The following is a 15,576-nucleotide window of genomic DNA, read 5'->3' on the forward strand; positions in this document are numbered from 1 at the left end:
GGTTCATTCAAATCACGGGGCCTAGGACACAATATTGATTAGAACTGTGTTTATTTAGAAGTTAAACATTACTTCTTTTTTTTTTAAAGATAAGGGCATAGATCAAACATAGTGGCGGCGATGGATCAAGTTAGTATACTTCTGGTGCTAAGAAGCCAGCAGGTGAAATATAAGCATAGTTTACACAACACTAAATTCATAATTTAAGCTTTACAATACGACTCCTCGCCAATACAAGCTGGAAAAGGGTAGTGCAGTAATACCTCCTCGCCGGCAGGTGGCACCACATAAATGACATTTGGACAAACGGGAGTGAGGAGGAGAGCGACGACTTGGAAGAAGTCGATGTGTTGTTAGATTTCAAGATGTCGGGCCACGATCAACTGGTCCTCTGTTTGTGTGAATTAACGAGGTAAGACGTTTTAATAGGACACAACTTATTATTTAAGAACGAGTTAATACACTTATTGAACATCTTGAAAGCGTGGCGAGCTCGTTTCGTTTCCTTTATGATGGCTGCTGCTCTGGTGACGTAATATATGGTTGATGATACAGCACTCACTTCCTTAGTCGTACAGGCTGCAGTGCTAACTATGTAGTGTAATATTCCAACAATATTTGGCTTTAGTTAATGTTCCTTCAAAACTGGGCTGACTCTGTTACCATGTACATATGGTTACCCATAACAACCGTTTCATCTTTGAGGGTCACAGTCTTTAATCACACTTTCATTCTGACTCTGGAAAAGCCAACCCTGAGCACATCTTTACAACGGTTTAATTTGTTTCCTTTCCTTTTATGAGTTATTACTTAATACATTTTTATAGACACTCTCTCTCCCCCCTTTCTTGTTTTATTCTTCCTTCAGAAAACTGCCGTATTGATCTAATCTGCTTGATCAACCCGCTGTGTGTCTGTGTCTCAGGTTGCTGTGGAAGTTGCTGCTACCCCTGGTGTTTCTGTGTGTGCTGCTGATCGCTGTCCTGGTCCTGCTGGTGCTGGCCGTGCGCTTCTGGCTTCAAAGCAGCAGGAACGCTCGGAGGGCGAGGGATGGCCGTCCCACGGTGGCCTTCTTCCACCCCTACTGCAACGCTGGCGGTGGGGGAGAGAGGGTGCTGTGGTGTGCCATCAGGGCACTGCAGAGCAGGTACAGCTGATTAGTTTGTTACAAAGTTCCATTGGTTTGCGTCCTCTTTCCCTAACCCATGTGCTTCCTACTAAAACGGCGTCTTTTCGTGCAGATTCATTTTGACAGCAATTATATGTAGCGAAATATAGAGTCAACCTGCTAGAAAATAAACTGAATTAAGAGTAGAAAAGGAAATGCTATCAAAACAACACGTCGCATAGGTAATGCTTAATGGCTTCCATTTAATCTACTTCTTCTCAGGTACGTGGACATCAACTTCGTGGTGTACACGGGGGACCTGGGTGTGACGGGACAGCAGATTCTGGATGGGGCGCGACGGCGTTTCAACATCGCGCTCCCCCGCCCAGTTCAGTTTGTGTTCCTGAGGCACCGGCTGCTTGTGGAGCCCGGCCTTTTTCCTCACTTCACTCTGCTGGGACAGAGTGTGGGCTCCGTCTTCCTGGGATGGGAGGCGCTGATGGAGTTTGTCCCGGACATTTACATCGACTCCATGGGCTACGCCTTTACGCTGCCCCTGTTCCGCTACTTGGGAGGCTGCAGCGTGGGGAGTTACGTTCACTACCCCACCATCAGCACTGACATGCTGTCTGTAGTGAGAGAGAGGAACCCCAGGTAATAACTGTCTTTACCAAATATATTAATGTCACAAAGGCTATGTTGAGAACATGGCATTCAGGGTCTTTAAAACAACTCTTATCAAGTATTCCTCAAAATACAACACTGAATAATATACAATTTCATACACATACATATAGAAAAGGCAATGGAGAATTATCTTTATTGACCTCTATTGGTGACCAGAAGTAACTGCAGCAGCACTGACAACAGACCAGTGATTTGACTGGTCATTTGATTCATAACTAAAACCGTTAAGCCCTCAAATAAACTGTTAACGTCCTAGGTTCAACAACCCAGACTACGTCTCCAACAGTCTCTTCCTGAGTGCCTTCAAGGTGGTCTACTACTGCCTCCTCGCCCTTCTCTACGGCATGGCCGGCTCCTGCAGCGACCTCATCATGGTCAACTCCTCCTGGACCCTCGATCATATCTTGTCACTGTGGCGCGCTCCCAACCGCACCAGCGTGGTGTACCCGCCCTGCGACGTCAGCGCGTTCATGGATGTGCCACTGGAGGAGGACGGGGACAGGAAGTGCCACTCGATCGTTTCCATCGGGCAGTTCAGGCCGGAGAAGGACCACCGGCTGCAGATCAGGGCTTTCAAGAAGGTGTTAGACAGAAGGAGGGAAGGGGCGGGGGGAAGGGAGGCACTGAAGCTGGTTCTGATTGGTGGATGCAGGAACCAGGAAGACGAGGACAGAGTGCTCATGTTGAGGGGGCTCTGCCAGGAGCTGGGTGTGGCCGACAGAGTGGCGTTTAAACTCAACGTGCCCTTCGAGGAGCTGAAGAGAGAGATCGCGGAAGCCACCATCGGACTGCATACCATGTGGAACGAACACTTTGGAATAGGTAATTCATCTGAGTGAGGTCATGTTTAGATTGTCTAATTTGATTTCTATGATTTTTAAAAGTGCATCTTCTCTCTTCCCCCCCGTAGGTATTGTGGAGTGTATGGCAGCAGGGAAGGTCATTCTGGCACACAAGTCTGGCGGACCCAAGCTGGACATTGTGGTACCTTTCGAGGGAGGCCAGACCGGCTTCCTGGCTGATGACGAGGACAGTTACGCGGAGGCCGTGGAGAGGATCCTGGCGCTGGCGCCCGCCAGCCGGCTGCACATCAGACGCAACGCACGGCAGTCCGTGGCTCGCTTCTCAGATCAGGAGTTCGAAGCCTGCTTCCTCGCGGCTATGGAGCCTCTGATGGGAACCCTTGAACGATAAGAAGAGGACTTGTTCTCATTCCTTGTGTGTGCGTGTGTTTGCATGTACAGTTAACGTGATAATTGACACTCTTTTTTTCTTTGATGCACGTACATTGGCAAAATCTGATTAAAACTGATGCAGAGATCACTCACACAGAAGGGTGTTGAAATCACAAACACTGCGCTTCTTCAAGAAGGTTTCTCATAATTCTTCTGGGTACAATTTAGATGCATGGCCCTATAACAGAGATGTTTTGAAGCTGAAACCAGATATAAAGAGTAATATTCTGTCGATTCAGCAGTGGAAATATCAGATCTTTTCCTCATGTGTTCAGAGATAATCCTGCCACAGTAAATTGTGTCGTTCTCTTAGTTGTATTTGTAAATCCCAATATCCTGAGCAATTTTTTTTTTTTTTTTTTTGCAGGATGCATTCCTTTATCAGTAGTGTTAGTTTATCTAAAAGAGATGTATTATATTTAGTGGAAATGGCTAAAGGGGAACAAATACATATTTTAGACAGCTGAATAATTTGCTGTAAAATGTAATGGAGCATATTTATTGTTGACCAGAACTAGAATTCTCTACATGCCCAAAATGTGAAGTATTTTTGATATTGATGATAATAAAGATATAACGAGAGTGAGGGATTGTCAACGGATGGATTAAATGTTCACGTCTGCAAAACGTCTTCCACCAACAGGCCAAAAGCCAAATATATCAAAAATTACTATCGGAGAAGTAGAGCAAATATTCACATTTGAGCTAAATAAATTAAAGAAGATATATCATAATGAATAAAAATATTATGTCTCAGATAAGACCTCGACTGCAATGAACTTTCATTTTCGAGGCACATTGTATTTATTGATTAAAACCAATTAAAATACTTGATGTAAAGGCCTAAAGTGCCATAAGAGGCTGTTTAAATTAATCAGATTCGAGCAGTACATACAAATGGAGGGTGTGAAGAAATTATGAATTCTTATCATAGTGCTCATTTAATTTGGGGGCATCGCCACGGGATCAATAGTGCTGCTGAACAAAGGTCAACAGCTGTGAAGGAAGCTAGAGAGACAGAAGGGGAGGGAGTTTTTAGGGGGTTGTGGAGGGTAAGGGCGCATAGGGGGGCCAGGACACACGTTTAGAGGGAGGTGAATGAAGAACTGAGGAATTGTGATCCGGTTCTCGCTGAGATGAAGTCCTACATGCTCCTCTTGGCCCTGCTGCATACTCTGGGATGCTCAGGTGAGTGGCTTCACTCTTGATTACGTCCACCAGTCTCCACGGCGACTGACGTCTCCACATCTGTGTCCTCGCAGGGATCCCACTGTACTACTCAGAGCTCACGTCTCTGGCAGACAGGGGCCTCGGAGCAGCCCTGGCTCAGGTCAACTCGGAGTATGTCAGATATCTTTACCGGGTTAGCCGAGGCTCAGTCAAAAAGGTGAGTCCGCACATAGGCTACAAGAAGAACTTTAGGAAAGGTTCATTTGCAGCATCTATACCCATTTTTTTTGTATTTATTTATATTGCAGGTTGTAGTAGTTGCTGTCGGTGCCATTTACAGTATTACAGCAATACTGTGCGTGTGTTCTTTGTGGGATTATGACAAATATCACATGATGTGTGCCAGATTATTCCCGTTAGCCTGAACGCCACTGACCTGCTGATGGTGTTTGGCATTAAAGAGACGGAGTGTGTGAAGGCTTCCGGAAACGACCCCCAGACGTGCGCCTTCAGAACTGGCTTCTTTGTGGTGAGACATTGAGAATGGAATTTATTTTTTTTTTTTTTTAAATCACACCTCGAGTGACCGCAACGATACGTGAAATAAAGTAAATTCTCTCTTTTCTGTAAACTACCACCCATGGGTTAATTAATAAATAGGATCAGTGTTAAAGGTTACCGTCTCTGTACTCAACTCATGGACACTGAATGCTTCTTATCTCAATTCTGGGTATAGGACACATGTTGACTGACTGATGCAGCCCATTGTTTGCATTGGCATGAATTTACTGGGACAGAGTGTGTTGAGCAAATCAGCTCTGGTATGATGCAGCGGGGCCCAGTGGCGAGATATGTGCATTAAAAACACCATCCTCCTCCTTCCCTTCAGCCATCCTTGTCCTGCTCCAGTCGGGTTCGAATGTCGGCCACCTCGGCCCAGGTGTTGTCTCTCAGATGTGACCACGACTCCTCGAGCTCCAGCTCAGAGTCGAGTGAGGAGGTGAGGACACAAGAGGGGAGCAATGCTGTCATTTTTTCCCCTCTAATTTCCCAAGGTCATTTTGTGCTTTGAGTCAAAGCAAATTACATTATATTGGTGACAAAAAAAGTGGAAAAGCTGCTCGTCACCAATTATAAAAATGTATTTAGGAGTTTTCCAATCAGTTAATAGAGCCAATTAACTTCAATCAATTTAAGCAACAATATGACAAGTGTCCTGAGCTCCATAGGGAATGTGAGTAATATCAAGGCTTTGATTCCACAGATGACCTTAAAGCGGAGACACCAGTTCAACATCCCATTTGTAAATAGAGGTAAACTGGTTTTCCCTCGTTATTGTGCCCTACAATCAGTTGCTGAAGTATCTGAATACACAATCAACAGTGTGATATTCAATGTATGAAATTAAACACAGCCGCAATATTTTTCAGCAGTCCCTGCTCCTCCTGCACCTCCTGCTCCTCCTGCACCTCCTCTGCACCTCCAGCCTGGTCTCCCCCTGCATGGCCGGACGGCGGAGGAAGCCCGGCCCAGAGGAGACACTTTCACCAACTACCTGGTGTGAAAGTTCAGCTCACATTTAGGTGCCGATGAGAAGACGAGCTGGAATTAAAAAACAGAATTTGAACATTAGGATTTGTGTCCCTTCTTGCCCCATTTCATTGGGAGACACATTCTGCTTTATTACATTTTAGAGTTTAATCCCTACAGTTTAAATGATTATATTTGGCTATTAAAGCCTCTTAAATTCTGCGTTACTCGGTTTTCTTTCTTAGTGTAAGACAACAAAAGACCACTAGAGGGAGTCTAACCTCCACTGACCCAAAAACACTGTTCCCATTTTAATCATGTTACACCTTTAATTCAAACATTTGAACAAATGAGGACTCGGAGACGGATTGAGGTCTGCTTTGAACATTTATATTGTGATTTTCAGTTTATATGCAGGAGGACACATCTGCAACCATTTTTCTTCACTTGGCCCCACATGTTCACATCAGCACATCAATAACTTACATACTGCACTGTAGCAAACATCCTGTTTAGACAATGGTAATCAGTTATAAGAAATGGTATACGCTGCCTGCAAGCGGTGGTCCAACCACATCGGCCGAGTCGGACCAAAGAACGGCGTGTTAAACAGCGCCCCGTTTGGAAACCACCATCTTCATGACACTTCAAGCACACTAAAGCCAATTTAAAACCAGTTTAAACGGTCTGAAATATGAATACGATATGTCATCCTCGCAAACGAGGACACGTTGATGAGGAGTTCCTTGAAAGAAAAAAAAAGGACAGCATTAGCAACCCCAAAAAGAATAAAAAGGCATTGCTGCAAGAAATTAAAACCCTTCATGATCCAATCTGCAGGTACAAAATCAGGAGATAACAACAGACACGCAACTTTCAGTCTAATGCACGACAGATGTTTTCTGTGATGGACTACATGATTTAACGCTTTCTACATTGACCAGACTAATGCATCCTTTTCAACTGGGTCACCTTGTGTGGATGAGTATACTCCACAGGACTGAATCCAACCTGTACATTCTACATCCCGAATTGTGATACCATGTGACTTTAGAAGGCGACGAGGGCCGACAGTAAGGGAGTAGCAGCTACGACTGTACAGATACGAACTGAAGGATACGGTCCAAAATCAAGCCAACGCACGGGGGAACTCACAGTCACAGGCCTCCTCCTCCATTTATAGTCTATTAAATCAAAAACGACGTTGTTTTTTTGCGTTAGTTTTCACTCAGCTGCACAGTCCAGACGCTGTTGAACCTTTGGAAGAAATCTCCTCTCTGCTTTTTGACCTCTGTGCAAGACTTTGGGGATAAGGCTTTCCTTCTGATTTGCATTTTCCAAGTGGTGAAAAGAGTCGACAGATTTGAAAGTTTTTAACGTTTTTTTGAGTGTTTATGTCACCGACTCATTGCCTTCATGTGTGTTGTAATTCATGTTATTAATTACACCGCCCCACATACATTCCATTGTGCCCTAATATTTTGTTCCTCTCTAGACTTTGTTGAACAGCTATTAAAAGACAGACTTATACAAAAAAAAAAAAAAATACTTCCATTAATCGCTCATTAAATAATTTTACATAAAACCAAACCGTCCCCGCTCCACGAAGGCCTTCTCAAATGGTTAACTACTTCACCACCATATAATCATACACACATGCATGCATGTATGTATGTATGCATCTCCAGTCTCAGATTATCTGTCTCACTCATGCACACACACCAGAACAGCTGCATGTTTTACGGCTTGTTCTTACATGAAGTCCATGCAGTACCAAAGCAGAACGATCTTGATGTGTTTTTTGTTTTGTTTTTGTCTTCAGTACGTGGCAAAGACTTATGGCAAAGAAGCGGATAACATGGTCATATTTGCACAATTCTTAAGAGTGTATATTTAAATCTGCTTGGTGTACCAGATGGGTGGGGTTTACCGTAATACAATGTCTCCCAGAGAGTTTAGACAATCGCAGAAAATCAAAAGACCAATTTTACTTTTCTGTGACCCCAAACTTACCTGCTCCAGACGAAATTGTCCCAATATTATAAACCCCACTGATCCAGAATGCCAAGCATGTTAAAAAACTGCAATCATTAGCAAACACTAACTGCCCCTGGTCTGGGTTTTAGTATATACACAGTCATCTATTTATCATTTAGATCCCAAGAGGACAGAAGCAATTCAGGAGTTCGCTCCCATTTTACGAACGAGTGTTCAGTTCCATATATTCTTTCATTGTCTATTCACCCATCTTCCTAATGTCCTGATCTCCAAGTTTCAACACTCGCCAGTAAGTTTGGTCGTGTCCCCTCGTTTGGGTGGTGCAGGCGGGGGTCCTCGTCGTATTGTTGCATAGCCTGAGATGTTTCCGGACATGTAGGCACCATTTCCTCCGTTGCTTTGCTTTCCCTGGTCCAGGAGCAGCTCAGGGGGCGGCGGAGGCAGCGCCATGTCGTCCAGAGTTCCCACGGGGTCAGACTTGCCCGTGAGGCCGGCCGGGTTGAGAGAACCTTGGCGACCCACTGATTTTCGCTTCAGTGTCCGGTGGAGATCATCCAGGAAATTGGGCTGGCCTGAGCTGCCCTTTGGGGAGGTGGGTGGAGGTGGTGACAGTGGAGGAGGCTCCGGGGTGGCGTTACTACGCCGCACAAGCGTGGGTGGAGGAGTCTTCTTCAGCGAGCTCTTCCCCCATGTAGTGTTGCTGACAAGGGAGACAGGCGGAGGAGGAGGGGGAGCCTGGGGCTGGGGGTTGACCACGGCTACCCTAGGAGGTCCTCCGCTATGGGCGTCACTCCCAGGAGGTGGAGGAGGGGGGAAGAGCTCCGAGGCTGGAGGAGGAGGTGGAAAGTAAGCGCACTCAGGTGGTGGGGAAGGGAAGTCACCACTGGTTTGCTTTACCTGGCTCACTTTAGACTGCAGTCCCATGGGCAGGTTGGCCATGTTGAGCTTGCCTGGTTTCGGAGGAGCGGGTGGTCCAGTTGAAGGGTCCTTGGAAGGGGATCCACTGCAGGAGGTGGGACCTGGTGAGGAAGAGGGGGCAGTATTCTGGGGAGCAAACTTGCAGAGCAAGTTTTTCCTGGACTCCTCGTAAGAAGCTGAGGCGTTGAACTTGGAGCCGGAGTTCCTCTGCGGGGCGGGAGGGGGTTTCTTGAAATTGGAGGACCCAGGGGGCGACCTCCGCAAGGAGGAGCCCAGGTTTCCAGGAGGGAGGGGAGGAGGAGGTGGAGTTGGGCCCGTGACAGGGGCTAGGGGAGGTGGTGGTGGTGGAGGAGGAGGAGGAGGAGGAGGTGGAGGAGGAGGGGCGGCGGCCGCGGCAGGGAAGCCAACGTTGCTGTCTGGAGGAGGAGGAGGGAACTCTGGAGATTGTAGCTGCTGGCCGCCCCCCGGCTGCCATCTTGGTTTGGTCTTGACTGCAGGTGGGGAAAGGGGGGCTTTGGGGCTCTCTGCCTGATTGGCTCCATGGGATGAAGCTCCTGGAAACTGACTTGCTAGTTGTTTCACCAAAGACATGGTAGGAGCGGCTCCCATAGATACCGGTGTTTGTTTAGACAGACTGTGCTGCTTAGGGAGAGTCGGAGGGGGGTGGCTGGAGATGTGGCCTGCCTGGAGGCCGAACTGCTTCTTGAAGGACGCAGGTGGAGGAGGGGGTGGAGGTGGCGGTGGGGTTGGGCCACCCAGGGCAGCAGGAGGTGGGGCGGGGGGAAAGGGAGAGACAGGTGACACAGGTTTGGGGGCAGTGTGAGGGAAAAAGCCTGGGGTGAAGGTTTTGGGAGGCGCTGGTGGTGGTGCAGGGGGTGGCGGGAACTGGACTGGCACCGGGAACTGCTGGGGAGGAGGAGGAGGTGGTGGCGGAGGTGGGGGTGGAGGAGGCGGAGGTGGTGGAGCAGGGGCAGGCGGCGCGGACTCCTCAAGGAGTCCATTTGGAGGGAGGAGGTCCCGCGGCGGGCTGGGAAACCTTTCCTTCAGTGCATGCTTCAGCCCGTTGGGGTAAACCGGCTGGCTCATGGGAGCCGGTGCACAAGGTGGTGGAGGAGAAGGAGAAGGAGGGGGAGGAAATGTTACTCCGTTTGTCTGTGGAGCAGGAGGTGCTGGGGGTGGTGGAATGAAGGCAGGCGGGGCGGCCGGACTGGGAGGGCCCAGCTTCAACATCGCCATGGCTGACCCAGGGGCCGGCATGGATGGTGGGGGGGGAGGAGGAGGGGGAGGCGGGACATTAGTCCTTGCCGCAATGTGATTCACGTTGGGTTTGACGGCCACCAGTGCTGCAGGTGGGGTCGGACCTTGGGGCAGAACTTGGTGCCCGATTGCATGGAGGTGACCGGGCAACCTGTGGTGATTGGCAGACTGAGCGGCCATCTGGTTCTGCAGCCTGGTGATGGTGCTGTACTTGTACATGGTGGGAGCCGGCGAGTGGTGCGACATCGTTAGAACTAGGGGCGGAGGAGGAGGGGGAGGCGGCGGAGGGGGAGGCGGGGGCGGCGGAGCCAGCTCTTGCTGCTGCGGGGGCACGTGGTTGTAGCTGCTGATGGGCTGCGGCTGTTGTTGCAAGTGCGGAGACTGTGGTGACTGCTGAGGGCGCTGGGGAAACTGGGGAGGTGGCTGCAGAACCTGTTGAGGGGGCTGATACTGGGGGGGCTGATGCTGGGGGGGCTGATGCTGGGGGGGCTGATGCTGGGGGGGCTGATGCTGGGGGGGCAGGTGTTGGGGAGGCTGATGCTGAGGAGGCTGATGTTGGGGAGGCAGGTGCTGGGGGGACTGGTGCTGGGGAGACTGGTGTTGGGGAGACTGGTGTTGGGGGGGCATGAGCAGGGGGGGCAGGTGCTGGGGAGACTGGTGTTGGGGGGGCAGGTGCACGGGGGGCAGGTGCTGTTGTTGCGTCGCCTGGGTCGGTGTCTCGGGGTGCGTTGGCGGGTGCTGTTGGAGGGGCTGAGGCTGCACCTGAAGTTGGGGAGGGGGCGTCAGGGCCGGGTGATCCGCTGAATGCTGGCTGTGATGCCGGTGACTGTGGGAAGCGTGCGGCAGGGTGGCCCCTCTGGTTGCCTCCATTCTCATGTGCTAAAAAGAGACGGGGAGTTAGCTCGGTGAAGTCAGTGACAGATTCTGTGACAGATTAGCAACCATCGCGGATTTTGTTTAATCCCCGCCGTCTTTGAAAGAAAGCCATACCTTGGAGCTTTCCTCGATCTGGGTACCTCTCTTCCAGGCCTCAGAAAAAATGGAGCTCACCACACTCTGGGACCGGCCATGAGAAGAGCCAGTGTCCACTCCACTGTCTGAATGGCCCGAGTGATTAGACTGGGACTCTGGAAGCAAACAGATAATAATAGAATATTATTAGTGTAGAAGAGATGATGATGTATGATCAGTATAGCTATTTAGCTCATTATTACACAATATTAGTAAGGCAATAAGATAGTATACTTCAATATTTTGTACAGATGGATTAAATTTACCAGGATTGCTGGCAGAGCTGGAGCCTGATCGGATGCTGGAGGTAGAGAGAGAGGACCAATCGTAGGCCGCCTCGGTCCTCTTCATGGCCTCCTGGTAGTTCACATATAGTTGCTTGCCATACTACACACAAACACACAATGATATATAATTCATTAACATCAATTATCTCAGAAGTGTTAATAGAACTATAACTTTTTGCCTAAACTAAACAAACCAGAGCGGAAACTCACCTTGGCGATGCGAATTCCATTCACCCATTGGTGCAGGGTCCTGACGTCATCACAGCACAGATACTTGATGTACTGGGACTTCTTCTGGATTTGGGGATGCTGCAAAAAGAAGTAAATACATGTTTTAAAATGCTGCATCATCATTATATATATAAAAGGCTGCACGTCTTTTGACTTTAAAGCATCTTCGGGCCATTTATGAGACACTTTCTTCAGTTTTTACATAAAATACAGCGACGCGGATACATTTCCATGACATTTGCCGACTGTTTCAGATGTTCACGTCACACAACAAAAAAAGTCTCAGAAGGAAGTCGGAGGGACAGGGGCCTCACCTTCAGGGCCAGGCAGTAGTCGGTAGGAGCCTTGTATTTGCTGCGGTAGTCCTGGCCGTAATACACGTTCACATGGTCCAGCTGCAGGAAGCACACAAGATCTCTGGATGCCTGCAGAGGGCGAGACAGAGGAGGGTGGATTGAAGCTGCTGCTCTGTGCAAGGTGGAAAAGTCACATGCTGCCTACAGGTACAGGACAGCTAACATTTTTGGACCAACTAAATGTATCGACATAACCAAAGCAAAAGTCCTAATTACATTTTAATAGCCTTAAAAGTATTTTTGGAGCACATGCGGTTTCTATGCTTGAGTGAAGTTGCTCTAAATGGGCTTTAAATAATTATGCTAAGAGGATCCAAGTCCCACTTTAGTCAAAGTGCTCATGTTTTGAGGGTAATTACAGAGATCTAAGATGAATATACAGTGCTCTATTCAATGCTTAAGCTGAAACTTGAATTTATTATAGGACTCAACCTACTTCGTAGCTCAAGGTTGCAGGATTTGAATAAGGCAACAAAACAATCAACAGCATTGGTCTCTGGTAGCGCAACCATTGAATGCTGCTGTCACTGAAAAGGGCTAAAAATAGGGCACATGTGCCGTTTCTGTTGTGTTCATTTCGATCAACAGGAAATACCGCGGAGCAGACTGTGTGAATCTGGTTCTCATAAACCCAACCCACATCGCTGTTCTCCGGCTTCATTTAGTTTCTCGGCTGTGGGCCTGAAGTACTCCCATCCCGAGTCTCACTGACCTTGGCTTTGCCTTTGGGGACGTAGTAAATCCCCGAAGCTCTGAGGAGGAAGTAGCGTTTCTTCCACGACTTCTTCCCGTCCTCCTTCAGCCACAGAATGCCCTCGATCTCTGGCACCGACACCGAGCCGCCACAGAAGCACTCCTGACGGAACGCACAGGAATTGGTGTCAAAGTTAGAGATCCTCCCGATGAGTTCGGAAACGACAGGAAAGTTTGCGCTCTACATAAGCTCACCTCTAACAAAGCCTCTTTATTCCTGTCGGCCATTTCTGATGTCTCCTTCCGCCCCAGCAAGTAGTTCTGGAGATGATCGAGAGGAACAGTGAGGGAAAGAAGGGGGAAGTGTAAAGTCGGCGTCTCACCTCATCTTATGTTAAATAAATTATTCACCTTTACTCGCTTTACAGCTTTGACCTACTTCCAGCTCTCCTCCACAAACACACTCCCCTGTTCACTCTCTGGCCTGGGCCTGGCACTCAGCATGCATAAACAATGTGTTTGTGTGTGTGTGGTCACCTGAGGGTTCTTGAAGAGGGCATATTTCTCTATGCGTTCGATGAACATGAGCTTGTTGTGGCTGTCCCGGGTCCAGTTTAATAGATTCTCCACCAAGTTCTCATGATCCTCGAAAATACGCTCTGAGAGAGGAGGGAGAGAAGGAGAGACGAGAGGGAGTAGTGAAGATAAGATGCAAGATATGCAATGTTTTGTGCTGACACACACTTAAATGTCCTCCCTCTGGGGATTTCTGTTTTTTGGGCGGGGGCAGAGCCTTTAACTGTGAGCCCGGCAATTAGCCCGAGGTCGTGAGCAGAGACTATTTTTAGTCACAGATGATCATAATAATAATATACATGTTACCATTAGTGCCTTCTATCCATATGCCAACAGTGCAGACAAAGGCAAACAATAGACTCTCTTTATCTCTCTCTTACCCATCTGTAGCTCATTGATGGTTTCCACAAGAGACCAGTCGGGGCTGTAGCCACAGTGCGACTTATCCAGCAGGCTGTCCAGCACCTGCCTGACCGTCTGCCGCTCATCCACCATCATGGTCTTGGAGCTCTCGTCCGACATGTGGACCCTGATCACCAGCTGAGGAAGAGGAGGAGAAAGGAGTGTGATCTCCTGAAGATCGACTTGTTGTGCAACGTAATGCTAAAAGTTGGGACGAAAAGACACACCAATGTAATCCCTACGTATGCACTTCAGCATGAATTATTTCTGGAAATGGCATCTTCATTTGAAGTACATCTTAAATAAGTGCTTTTAAATGTTGTTATTCTGTCATCTTTTAAAAAACTATTACAGGCTTCCTATCATATATTAATGCACTGTACAGTAATCGTAATCTGTATCATCTCTTGGCCAGCATATTCAAATCATATGGAAAGAAACGACCCTGTTGGCAGTTCAAAGACTTGTTTTTGTCATTTTAAGTACGAACAAAGAACACACGCAGGAATATTTGGGAACAAAATGTACACGGCAGTCCCAATGTATATATATGCATATACAGCCACTGAAATCCAATAATCTGAAAGTTTTGCATCCATTGGCAATAAAAAATCCCTCCATAACAAGCAAGCTTAAACTAATCTGACCGAGACCAACGCGTGCCAAATCCAGCCCAACACACTCGCAGCCGACATAAGACTTGTCCTGGTGTGAAACGGAATAAAGCCCCCTCAATTCCTTGACCCCCTGTTCGCCCCCCCCCCCCGACCAGGAACCCGGACATCCAATCAGAGGGTGGGTACAGATGATCGAAGGGATACTCGGACCAATGAGAATGCCGAGTGTGCTGCGAGACAAAGACACGGGGGGAGTCTGACCTACATTTTGTCTACATCACTGGAGGGACCCCTAAAAAAAACCTAAAACCTAAAAAACCTAGTCTGGCAGAAAAAAATGTAAGATGAATCAAACCAAAGAATTCCTAAAAAGGTAGAATCCAGAACCCTCTATCCAGACGCAAACAAACTGCTTCCATGTCATGAATCCAAAACATAGTAAATTGTGAGTCATAGCTGGCTGTGTAGACTGCTGACAGCCACATGACTAATAATTTAGCACGTCGCAGCATTCTCCGACGGCGGCTGAGTTTTTTTTTTTCCTGATGTGCCGACTGTACCAGCACTCTTTATCTCGTCATATTGTATTCACTTGGCAGAGTGAAGTCGAGCCCCCGCTCGCTGAAACACTGTTGGGTCTCAACTATTCATTGCATGTAAATGGTCACCATTATGTTGCTCTCATTCACAGAGACAATTCATTCACTGGCGGAGACACTGGTATAAAAAAAATAAAAATAAAAATGGCCTGCCTGTGGAGTCCCATACGGACTTTCCCAATGGAGACATGCACGGCGCTGCGGCTTTTCAGGGCGCCCCCCCCCCCCCCCCTTGTTTGGTTGGACGTGGTGAACGAGACAAAACGTCTACAATGTGTGCAGTGTGCAATGTGTCGGCATTGTCTCGCAGCCCGCTTCCGATGTCTTGCTCCCTTCCCCGGCAGATACACACACACACACACACACACATATAATCAAACACCCGCAATGACCTATTTTTTTCTCTGCGCTTCGCCGTGAATGAAGTTCACAAAAGAAAATGCGGCGTGCAGCGAACACGACCAGACAGCAATTTATTGAAAGTGTCAGAACGGTCTTTTCAGAAATTAAACTGAGTGTGTGTGTGTGCGTGCACAAAAGGAAAGAGAGGTGGCCCTACCTTTTTGACCTGTGCCTCCTTGATCTTTTCCAGGGCGACTCTGATCTTCTCCGCCTTCAATTTGGCAGCTTGTTCCTCCTAGATGGACACGGAGGAGCATGGTTAACGCGGTGATCATTAGAACAACAACACAACCACGCACATAAAAAAAACAGGACTCTCCGATTTCAAAGCGTTGCCTCATCTTCTTCACCCATGTCTTCAATTATTACTCTGGCAAGAACAAGCCATCATGCACACACACACACACACAACTTCATTAAATAGTAAGCAGCCTTCTAAACCATTTAAAACGCACAAAGCCTCCGGCATGATGGCGCATGGTGTCATGGGCAAAACGAA

The 15,576-nt window shown here is 48.0% G+C and overlaps 3 protein-coding genes across 3 annotated transcripts in view; 2 read left to right on the forward strand and 1 right to left on the reverse strand.

Annotated features, from left to right (window-relative positions):
- Positions 1–306: 306 nt before the first annotated feature.
- On the forward strand, positions 307–3,616 carry alg11 (ALG11 alpha-1,2-mannosyltransferase). The gene is made up of 5 exons (XM_034551436.1): positions 307–412; positions 926–1,147; positions 1,391–1,762; positions 2,052–2,617; positions 2,706–3,616. The coding sequence occupies exons 1-5, from the start codon at positions 366–368 to the stop codon at positions 2,987–2,989; spliced, it is 1,491 nt and encodes a 496-aa protein (XP_034407327.1). The 5' UTR covers positions 307–365; the 3' UTR covers positions 2,990–3,616.
- A 441-nt stretch (positions 3,617–4,057) lies between these two features.
- spp2 (secreted phosphoprotein 2) lies at positions 4,058–5,834 on the forward strand. Its single transcript, XM_034551651.1, has 6 exons — positions 4,058–4,218; positions 4,293–4,417; positions 4,607–4,729; positions 5,090–5,200; positions 5,465–5,513; positions 5,631–5,834. The coding sequence occupies exons 1-6, from the start codon at positions 4,167–4,169 to the stop codon at positions 5,762–5,764; spliced, it is 594 nt and encodes a 197-aa protein (XP_034407542.1). The 5' UTR covers positions 4,058–4,166; the 3' UTR covers positions 5,765–5,834.
- Positions 5,835–6,100: 266 nt separating this feature from the next.
- raph1b (Ras association (RalGDS/AF-6) and pleckstrin homology domains 1b) overlaps positions 6,101–15,576 on the reverse strand; it is a 35,002-nt gene continuing 25,526 nt past the window's right edge. The window contains exons 8-17 of the mRNA XM_034551125.1: positions 15,235–15,312; positions 13,438–13,597; positions 13,019–13,140; positions 12,737–12,802; positions 12,501–12,644; positions 11,747–11,857; positions 11,412–11,510; positions 11,181–11,301; positions 10,894–11,030; positions 6,101–10,782 (exon numbers count right to left, since the gene is read on the reverse strand). Coding sequence (XP_034407016.1) covers positions 8,005–10,782; positions 10,894–11,030; positions 11,181–11,301; positions 11,412–11,510; positions 11,747–11,857; positions 12,501–12,644; positions 12,737–12,802; positions 13,019–13,140; positions 13,438–13,597; positions 15,235–15,312 — 3,816 coding nt within the window. The 3' untranslated portion in view covers positions 6,101–8,004. The remainder of the gene's footprint in view (positions 10,783–10,893; positions 11,031–11,180; positions 11,302–11,411; positions 11,511–11,746; positions 11,858–12,500; positions 12,645–12,736; positions 12,803–13,018; positions 13,141–13,437; positions 13,598–15,234; positions 15,313–15,576) is intronic.

The sequence above is a fragment of the Cyclopterus lumpus genome, chromosome 2 (genome assembly GCF_009769545.1).
Source record: "Cyclopterus lumpus isolate fCycLum1 chromosome 2, fCycLum1.pri, whole genome shotgun sequence".
NCBI lineage: Eukaryota > Metazoa > Chordata > Actinopteri > Perciformes > Cyclopteridae > Cyclopterus > Cyclopterus lumpus.

Coding starts and splice junctions, on each gene's coding strand:
- alg11 (XM_034551436.1), top strand. CDS start 366: ATGTCGGGCCACGATCAACTGGTCCTCTGTTTGTGTGAATTAACGAG. Junction 413..925: donor TGTTTGTGTGAATTAACGAG/GTAAGACGTTTT, acceptor TCTGTGTCTCAG/GTTGCTGTGGAAGTTGCTGC. Junction 1,763..2,051: donor GTGAGAGAGAGGAACCCCAG/GTAATAACTGTC, acceptor TTAACGTCCTAG/GTTCAACAACCCAGACTACG.
- spp2 (XM_034551651.1), top strand. CDS start 4,167: ATGAAGTCCTACATGCTCCTCTTGGCCCTGCTGCATACTCTGGGATGC. Junction 4,730..5,089: donor TCAGAACTGGCTTCTTTGTG/GTGAGACATTGA, acceptor CCTTCCCTTCAG/CCATCCTTGTCCTGCTCCAG. Junction 5,514..5,630: donor CATCCCATTTGTAAATAGAG/GTAAACTGGTTT, acceptor AATATTTTTCAG/CAGTCCCTGCTCCTCCTGCA.